Source organism: Cetorhinus maximus, chromosome 15, assembly GCF_964194155.1.
Source record: "Cetorhinus maximus chromosome 15, sCetMax3.hap1.1, whole genome shotgun sequence".
NCBI lineage: Eukaryota > Metazoa > Chordata > Chondrichthyes > Lamniformes > Cetorhinidae > Cetorhinus > Cetorhinus maximus.
Genome location: NC_135893.1, coordinates 98,894,902 through 98,905,393, shown reverse-complemented (window position 1 = coordinate 98,905,393; position 10,492 = coordinate 98,894,902). Strand labels below are relative to the sequence as shown.

Below are 10,492 nucleotides of genomic sequence, written 5' to 3'. Positions count from 1 at the left end.
CTATGATCATTGTTTATATTTCACATTAGCACAATGGAAAATAGTTTTATTGAACGGGCCATTAAGAAAACAGGATAATCATTCCCTTTTATAAAAACAGCACCAATTTAATTGTAACCAAGACCAGAATCTTTTGTTCGCGGACGCGTAAAATGGCACGCAGTGACAGCAGCATGCGTTCCGACGTCACCCTGCGTCATTCAGATCCTCAGTTCAGCAGGCGCGCAGTGGAGTTGGCAGCGCGCCCGCCGAACTGTCAAAGGCCTATTAAGGCCATTTAGATTCCAATTAAGACAACTAACAGGGCTGCCCGTCCAACCTTAAGGCTGGCGGGCGGGCAGGCGAAGAGCCCAGGCGGCCTTCGCATTTATCATGAAACCCCATCCACGGGCAGGATGAGGTTTCCTGAAGGATTTATAAACCCGATAAATTTTTTTATTTAAATTCATGGACGTCCCAGCTCATATGACATGAGGGGACACGTCTTTAAAAAAAATTTTTTTATATATTAAAATTTTTAAAAGTCAAAATAATCACCCTGAGGCAGCCCTGTGCCACAGGGAGTTTTCTGCGCTCTTTCGCGCGGAAGGCCCAAATCAGCCCACTCCCTCCGCACCCGCACAGGGAGCGCTCGGCGCTTCTGGGTGCACGCCATGCTGGGCAGGCCTTAATTGGCCCACCCACGTAAAATGGCGGCGCCCAGCCAATCGCAGGCGGCGGTCGGCTGCGCGCCCACTCCGCCCAACGGGGAGAAAATTCTCCCTCAAATGTTGATATGCTTTCCCCGGAGACATTTGCACTATTTTAGGTTAGACAATCCAAAGCAGATTATTGAATGGTAAATAACCATTTGAACTTTTACAGATCAGTTGCTTAAAAAAAAATCACTAAAGAGGGCAGGTGGATCATTCGACCACCTCGATTTACTTAGGAACAGGAGGCGGCCATTTAACCCCTTGAGTATGCTCTGCAGTTCAGTGAGATCATGGCTGATCTGTGACATAATATACTCACCTTTGCCCCGCATCCCTTAACACCTTTGGATAACAAAAACAGTTTTAAAATTAACAATTGATCTTGCATCAGTTGCAATTTGCATAAGAGAGTTCCAAACTTCTAATTGTAAAAGTGTTTCAGTTTCAAAGTATTTCTTGATTTTCACTTCAGAAAGGTCTAGTACTAATTTTTAGATAGTGCCTCTAGCCCTCGACTCCCTAACCAGCAGAAAAAGTTTCTCTTTATCCTTTCTGCACCCCTTAATGTCTTGGAAAACTTTGAATAAATCCACCTTTAACCTTCTAAATTCCAGGGAATATCAGCTTAGTTTATGTAACCCTTGGAGTCCAGATATCTACAGTGCACTCCCTCCAAGACCAATATCTTATGCCAAATGCCCAGAACAGTTTGCAGTACTCCAGGTGTGGTTTAACCAGGACTATGTATAGCTGAAACATAACTTCCACCCCTTTGTATTCTAGTCCTCTAGATATAAAGACCAGCACTCTGTTAGCTTTTTGATCATTTTTTGTACTTGTTCATGACATTTTAATGATCTCAGTACCCGGGCATCCCCCCCCAACCCCACTTTTCTAACTTTTCACCATTTGGAATGTACCCTTTTAGCCTTTTTAAGTCCACGATAGATGACTACTTATGAAAACTAGCTCTGCTTGAGGTGAAAATTTTGCTTTTCACCCAAATCTGGTTTATTTCCATGCAAACTCTTTTAAACTCAAACAAAATGGTTAAATGCAGTTTTTGACATTTCTAGATCCTGTTATTTCTTATATCATTTGAAATGTCAGCAGTTCAAAACATTCATCAATGTTGATGGAAGTATTATTGGAATATTTATGAATGCTTTTAATGAAAATACTACTGATAGTAGCTGCAAACAGATTCTAAGTTGAAAGGTAGAAAATTCTGTAGATTTTGTCAGCTAATTATGGGGGAGGGGCATTCCATATTAACAATTAGCATATGCTAATGACCATGTCCCATTACCACCATTATCATTTCTTTGCAGTTCCACCTGAATACAACCGGATATACGTCGAGGCTGGTGAGAGTGGAAGATCGAAGGTACAAGGCTATAGCCAGAGTTCCACAGGAATGGTCTATAGCAGTTAGGTAATTGGAAAGAGTGGAACCCTGGATAAGGGAGGTCCAAGGAGCCTAGAGGGACACTCCTACTTTGTGAACAGTATTCTTAATACTCCGTGTAAGTGGACGGTGCTTATATTTGGGGGATAGAAAATCTCCAAATTGAATATTGGAAAGTCTCAAGTCATTGTTTTCATCCCTGCTCCAAGCTCCGTTCCCTGACTCCAGCCCTTTCCTTGGAAACAATCTCAGATTAAACCAGTCTGTTCGCAACTTTACTGTCACATTTGATCTGTAGATAAGCTTCCAACCTCCTATTCGTGCCAACACTAAGACCCCCTACTTCTTCCCCCTAACATCGCCTGATTTTGCCCCTGTCTCAGCTCATCTGCCACTGAAACCCTCATTTATGCCTTGTTACCTCGAGTCTCGACCTTTCCAATGCACATCTGGCTGCTGTCCCACATTCTACCCTCTGTAAACCTGCTGCCCATGTCTTAACTCACAGCAAGTCCTGTTCCCTTATCGCTCCTGTGCTCACTGACCTCTCTTGGTTCCTGGTCAAGCATTTTAAAATTCTCATCCTTGTTTTCTTTTAACATAGCCTCACCCCTCCCTCTCTCTGTAATCTCCTCCAACTCCGCAACTCTCCAAGATATCTGCATTCCTCCAATCCTGGCCTCTTCTGCATCCCCAATTTTATTTACTCCACCATTGGTGGCCGTGCCCTCAGTTGCCTTGGCTCTAAGCTCTCCATACACCCCTCTCTGCCTTTCTACCTTGCTTTTCTCCTTTAAGACACTCCTTAAAACCTACCCCAACCAAGCTTTTAGTCATCTAACATAATACCTCATGGCTCAGTGTCATATTTTGTTTTATAATGCATGTTCCTGTGAGGAGTCTTGGGACATTTCATTGTTCAAGATGCTATGTAACTATAAATTATTGTTTTTGTTGAGATCCTCAGTTGACTAAATGTTGACTATGAAAAAATGCACATCCGTGAGGAAGAGGGGCAGGTTAGGTAAAGATAAACGTAGCTCAGCCACAATAAGTAGCTTAAAATATGTTTCTATAGTTTGACACGGCACAAAATGTCTCTGGTTGCACTGATTAATTTTATTATTCAGTGTTTAACCCTTTATTAATGGAGCAGAAACCACCAGTGAATTAAGTTTAATATTTTTCCTCATTTCCATTCACTGGTTTCCCGCTTCGCTGATATCTATTGTTCCATAGTGAGAGGTGAAGCCCTTTATAACTCTCATTTTCATTGTTTTTCTCTCCAATTCATTGATTTATTAATTAATCACTGCTCACCTCGCCCCAGCCTCATTTCCAATCCACTATCTGATTTATCAATTTATTCATTCATTGACACCTGATTTAAATTTGTTATCCTGTTGCCATTCTTTCATTCACTAATGTCAATACTCTGCTTTAAAATTCAACCTTTTTAGACTTATTAAAGCAGGTTATCTGTTCACTTAGGAACACAAGAAATAGGAGCAAGTGGTATGACCATTGTATAAGAACATGGCCAATCTTCTTCTACGGCCCCATTTTCCCTCCCGATCCCCATATTCCTTGATTCCCAAAAATATATCAGTCTTGGCCTTGAATGTGTGTGTAACCTGAGCATCCACAGCCCTCTGATGCAGAGAATTCCAAAGATTCACACATTTCTTCTCATTTCAGTCCTATTCAACCTACCCCTTATCCTGAGGCTATGAACCCTAGTTCTAGACTCTCTAGCCAGGAGAAACAGCATCTACCTTGTCAAGCCCTCATAAGAATTTAGACATTTCATTGACATAACCTCTCATTCTTCTAAACTCCAGAGAATATAGACCCACTCCACTCAATCTCTCCTCATAGGACACCTCTCTCATCCCAGCAATCAGTCTAGTGAATCTTCATGGCATTCTCCCTAATGCAAATATATCCTTCCTTGGGTTAGTAGACCAATCTATACCCAGTACTCCAGGTGTGGTCTCACCAAAGTCTTGCAGCAAGACTTCCTTATTCTCATACTCTAATTCCCTTGTAATAAAGAATAACTTGCTTTCCTAATTGCTTGCTTCATATTTTTTTTATTCATTCATGGGATGTGGGCTTTGTTCACCATCCTGACTTGGAAATATATCGCTGTTCCTTCACTGTCGCTGGGTCAAAATCCTGGAACTCCTTCCCTAACAGCACTGTGGGTGTACCTGCACCATGTGGACTGCAGCAGTTCAAGAAGGCAGCTCACCACCACCTTCTCAAGGGCAACTAGGGATGGGCAATAAATTCTGGCCCAGCCAGTGAAGCCCACATCCCATGAATGAATTATTAAAAATTCCTCCAGAACATTTTTTCCTTCCTAACAATTACTTAAAGGTTTCTCGCTGTCATTCGATGCATGATTCCTCTCAACTTCCTGTATGTTTTTTTGTGTCTTCTACTTGAAGAGGGATACAAAATATTTGTTTAATGTCCCTGCCATTTTCTTATTTCTCTTCCTGCCTCTGGCTCTACATTAACTTTCACTAATCTTTTATTTACATACTTGTAAAAGTTATTGCAATTTGTTTTTATATTTCCTCTTCGTTTATTCACATTGGTTTCTCCTCTATGTTAATGCTTTTTGGGAGAGCTTGTGTGTAAGTTAGCCGTTGTGTTTCCCTTATTTTACAATCGTGATTACATTTCCAACCACTTAAATGGCGGTGAAACACTTTGGTACATCCTGGGTTTATGGCATAAATGCAAATTCTCTCTTTCAATAACGTTTTTATTTGAACATTTGATCTCTTCTAACAGTCTGGGCTCGAACTTGATATTTTTGCCCAGTGCACAGTGTCAAGTTTCCCAGGCTATAACAGTAACATTTAGTTTAGCAAATTTTCAGATATTTCTCTTCAATCTCTACTTAATTTATTGTGCTTTAAGACTGGAAGAAAAGTAAAAGGGCAGGTTTCAGGTAAAGTTCTTTTTTTTAAAAAAAAAGAGGCAGCAGACACATGGGAACACCACCGCCTGGAGGATCCCCTCCAAGCCATTCACCTTCGAGACTTGGAAATATATTGTCGCTCCTTCACTGTCTCTGGGTCAAAACCCTGAAACTCCCTCCCTAACAGCACTGTGGATGGTTCAAGAAGATAGCTCACCACAATCTTCTCAAGGGCACTTGGGGATGGGCAATAAATGCTGGTGTAGCCAGTAATGCTTACATCCCAAGATCAAATAATTTTTTAAAAAACTGATCATGAGGGAGGAATAAAAAGCATGCCAGATTGCACTGATTACACACGTAGCGCTTGGTTGTGTGTTAATTTGCAAATACTATACCAACATTTTTCTAACAAAAACTCCAGTAACAGAGACAGGAGGTAGAACAGATTTTTTTTTTATTTCTCTAATATAAATAAACAGATCCCTTTCAATTATTCTATTCCCTGAAAGAAAAGATACCATAAATGCAAGTTATAGTCAAAATACAGAATACATATGAAATGTAGTGTATTCATGCAATATATATATATATTTTCTTAAATGCTCCTTTTTTTTTTAAAAAGGTTATGACCAAAACGTTGTTCTTACAAAAAGGGACTACAAAAATTGCTTGTCACTTCCATTCTCTGTGAAAGGGTTATTTTTAAAGCAGAGTTAGACCACATTATTTCATCCCTTGGAAAATGAAATTCAGGTTTGAGGCCTCCCAGTCAAACTCACTTATTAATATATTTTTGTTCTGCTGCATTCTCCCATATGAAAGCATCTTTGATTCCTAAAACAGAATGAATAAATTTGCTCAAGTTTTTTTTGTTCCCCATTTGGTTTTTGGGTCTTGCAGACGCGGCTCTCATCATGGTTAAATTCTTTAAATTTCTTGTGGGCGAAGATAAACCTATTTTGGAAACGAAAGGCGGTGTTTGTTTCTCTTCGGTGTCCAATACAACATATTGTGAAAAAGGGTTTTCTGGGGTCGAGCATCATGTAATAAAGTCTCTTTGTCTCGATTTGCTTTAAACTTTCTTAATAAGCGTAGCGCAAAAGTTAAAAGGCCTCAAAATTCCTGGAGCAGAGAATGGAAAACTTGCTATCGGCCGCGTGGGGAGTCGGAGTTTAGGGTGGAATCTGTCTCTTGATGAAATTCTGCCCTGGCTTTTGAAATTCCATTGCGGGGGTAGCACCATGGGTAAATCTTCTGCCTGGTCCCCGTTATAATCAGTGGTTTCCTCAACGAATTCTCCTCTCATCCTCGAAAGGCCTCAGTGGAGCTCATACCCACGAAGGTCTTCCGAAAGGCCCTGATGCTTTACCGGACTATAGTAACTGACCTCAGATCGGATGAGACCAATAACCCTACCTGAAAGCTAAGTGACTCCTTTGGGAGCTGGAAACTGTAGACGAGTCATTTCTTCAGCTCCATTGCTCCCTGGGGAAACCACAAGGCTGGATCCAGTCAGGCCTGGCCAGGGCAGTGCAGCTCGTACACAAGTGATTAGAAGCCCACCCCAGCAATGAAAACTGAAGAAACTCCTTCCAAGCATTAGGTGGTGTGGATAGGGGCTTCACACCACCAAATGCATGCGCAGAACAGGGGGCCAACTTTTTGGCAAATATTACACACAAGGTTCAACTGTGACATGGGCCAATTTAATTTCTTCTTTTTACATACATTAGCTGCATTTAATACACCTACAACGAAAATCAGAAAGAAATGTCCTTTAAGATATAAAAGCTTCTGGAAAAAAAAATTGAAATAGTAGTAATAGCTGTTTACATTAACATTGGCATAAATTCAGGTAGCTTGCCCCCAACCCAAATAAATTCAACTCGTTTCATCCAATAGTTCTAATGCAGTGTTCTTCTGTTTTCGAGTGGGTCCATATGTTGATAGCTGTAGTTGATTGTGCTCTGGCCTTTGCATGATGGAAAAGGCATTAGGAAGACCTGGAGGAGACAGGTAGCAGTGGCAGCCCGGTTTCCTGGTCAACAATGGATATATCCAAAGCTTCCTTGTAGTTAATGCGATGTTTGCTAATCGGGTCCACTAGATCTTTAGGATAAGAGCTCTCATCTTTGAGTTTTTGGGCCATACTTTCATCTATTAGACCAGATGATTTTGCTCTTGTTAGTGAAGTTTTATCAGATGTTTCAGGATCAATCAGACCTCCAGTTAGGTATTGTGCTTCCAGGTACCGCTCTGCAGCCTCAGGGTAAAGCCAGCCGCGTTCTGCAGCCTTAGCAGCTGAAAGCAGTGTCTTGGTTTTAGGGTCTTCAATACCTTTGTAAGCGCTCTCGGCATTGGTTAGCTTCTGTACAAGTGCACCATCAATCAGGCCAAGCTCTGCAGCCTTCTTCACATCATATCTACTCCCATCATCCACGTAGATAATTCCCCCAGTTGCCGCTTGGGCTTCGAGAAGCCTGAGAGTGGTGTCTGTGTCAATGAGATTTCGGTTAGCTGCATTGGTGATGGACATTTTCCGATCTGTGTCTACATCAAATATACCTCCAATTGGCTGCTGCTTTGGTTCAGTCGAAGAGAAGGAATGTTGTTGGCTAGAGCTGGTGGAAGTATTTGGATGATAATTATCTGCTTTATTGATGCTGTTGAACACTGCTGGAGATGGCGAATGTGTCTCTTCAGATTTTCCTGATACCAGGACTGCAAATTCATGGATGGGAATTTCCTTATTCATGTACTGTTTAAACTGTTTGTCGGTAATCTTTCCCTTCTGTAAAGCCTGATCAATGGAATACTTCTCTCCAGATTTTCGGTCATGGAGAACTGAGGAAATTCCAGAAGGACCTTTTACTGTTATCTCCTCCCAGTCACATTCCTGACTTTGAAGATTGATAAACATGTTCCAGTCGATGAGGCCAAGTCTATAGGCCTCTTGTGGGGACATTTCTTTGCCAGTATCTGGATCTATTACTACAATGTGACGCTTTAAACTGTTCTCCCGCTGTTCTCGCTTTGTTTTCATTGCAGTTAATTTCTTCTCCAATTTTGAAATTTCATTATCCTTGGATGTTGTTGTTCGTTTTAGATCATCCAGCTCCCTTTGTAGGGACGTAAACTGTGACTCCATAATGCCCGAGTTACCAGCAGGTGACATTGACTTTTCTGATTTGACTTCTTGGGTTTGTTGAATGGTTACCTGGATGTCAGATTGCAGTCGTCTGCATTCATTTACCAGATTTTGGTTTTCCCTCTGTAGTTTGGTATTCTCCTCTCTCAAATGCTCCAAGTCCTTCTGACCCCTTGTGTCCTTGAATTCAGAGTCTGACAGTTTAGCGTTCAGGTGGTCAAGTTCATTCTGCAGGTCAAGCTTCAGTTTTCCCTCTTCCTCCAAATTTTTCCGAAGGCGTTCAACTTCCAACTCTGTCTCAGGGTCTCTCTCGACTTGAACTTTCTCTGTGACAATATTTTTTTCTTTGACTTTCGTTGTTTCAAGTTCTATCCGTCTAAGTTTTAGGGTCTGGAGGTTATTTTCAAGTGCATTTCGATTTATTTTTTCATCTTCCACATGCAATTTAAGCAGCGAAACTTCTTTTTCTTGCATAGGATCTTGCTGCAGAACCACCTTTTGCTTTACTGTCACTTTATCTCGGACCTCCTTCTCTTTCTCCTCAAGGTCAGTGAGCTTTATTCTTAATCTCTTGACCTCCAGCTCAGCATTACGCCGAGATTGCCTCTCCGCCTCAAGCTCTTGCAGCTGTTCCTCTAAGTCAGATTTTCGAAGTTGCAATGTATGGATCTGGGCTTTCAAATTTTCCTTCTGCCTCCTTTCCTGCTCAATTTCGCTTGCCAATGAACCACATTCTGCCTTTAAGGCCGGATCTTGTTCTACCTTCACCACCTCTTGGTGTACCACTTTCTCTCTTACTTCTGCCAAATCCTTCTTCTTCAGCTGGATGTTTTCCTCATGTAACGTTCTCTCTCTCTCTTGCTCCAGTTGTTTTTTCTGTTCTTCTATTAGTTTGGTTTTAAGGAATGTCACTTCCTCTTTGGTCTTTGGATTTTCACGGTACTGAAGGACCTCATTGACAACTTCTTTTGTTTGAACTTGAGGTTTACTATCCTTCAACATCACAATCTCTTTTTCTAACTGACTTATTTCTACCTCAGCTCTTTCCACTTGTCGTGACTTGTCCACTACCTCGTCTCTTAGTCTCTCCAATTCCTGCTCAGTTTCGGGATCTGGTTTGTACTTTATGACTTCTTTTATGTTGTCCTTTATCTCAACTTCTGGACCTTTATCTTTTAAATGTGTAATTTCATTATGGATACTCTTCAGCTGCTGTTCAGCATCTTTGTATCTTCTCTGCTGCTCAATCAGATCAGTCCTCAGGTTAGCCACCTGAGTTTCAGCATTCGGATCAGGTCGGACAATCTCGCGCACCTTCTCTTGAACAACAGGTTTTGCCTTTTCTTCTTCAAGAATCTTGATCCTTTTCACAAGATCAGTAATCTCTCGATCATGGGAACGTTTTTTGGCCATTTCATCTTCATGTTGGAGTCGAAGATTATTAACCTCTCTCTCCAAATTCACATCTTTCTCCATCTTCAGTACTTCCTTCACTGTCACTTTCTCCTCCTCCTTGGCATTTTCTCTTTCCAGTCGCATCAGCTTTTCCTGAAGCACACTTAACTCCTCCTCTTTCTGCTGCCGTAAGAGGCTTTCATGTTGCTTGTTATCCTGGAGGTGTTTAAACTCTGTCTCTAACCGTGGATCATTTTTTACTTTGAACACCTCCTTCTCTGTGATCTTTTCATGCTCCTTGCTTTTCTCTTCAATCAAAACGTGGAGACGTTTCTGAAGCAGCAAAATCTCACTATGCTTTGTTGCCTTTTGCCTTTTGATCTCTTCGAACTCTTCCTTGAGTCTCAATATCTCATTTTCCTGATCCTTGTCTTGCTCAATTCGAAGAACCTCCTTGACCACATATTGCTTGGCAGGGTCTTTCTTTCCTTGCTCCAGAGAAAGTAGCTTACGGCGCAAGATCTCCAGCTCATTGTCTAAGGATTTGCTTTGCAACTGTTCATCCGCTAATGCTACCTCAACCCTATGCATCTCCTCATCTAGCTGCGGGTCAGCGATCTTTTTGACAACCTCTTTCTTGACCAATGACCCCTTGAGCTTTTGACCATCCAGGGCTGTAATTTCTTGCTGTACTTTCTTAAGTTCATTCTCCATTTCTTGCCTGCGTTGCATCTCATCTTTCAATTGTTTATCGTGCCTGAAGGAATCATTGGGCGCCGCAGCATAGTTTCTTGATTGAACCTGTTGCTGGACCTGTTCCATTTCTGGTTGCTACAAAGGAAAGAAAAGGTCAGCTATGGTTTTTAAACTGCAGGGATGTTAAGAAGTAATTTTTTTGAATTTAATCT

At 41.4% G+C, this 10,492-nt stretch overlaps 1 protein-coding gene across 1 annotated transcript in view; it reads right to left on the bottom strand.

Moving 5' to 3' along the window:
• Positions 1-6,725: 6,725 nt before the first annotated feature.
• ppl (periplakin) overlaps positions 6,726-10,492 on the bottom strand; it is a 66,360-nt gene continuing 62,593 nt past the window's right edge. Inside the window, exon 23 of the mRNA XM_078559032.1 lies at positions 6,726-10,415. Within this exon, the coding sequence (XP_078415158.1) occupies positions 7,035-10,415 (3,381 nt within the window). The 3' untranslated portion in view covers positions 6,726-7,034. The remainder of the gene's footprint in view (positions 10,416-10,492) is intronic.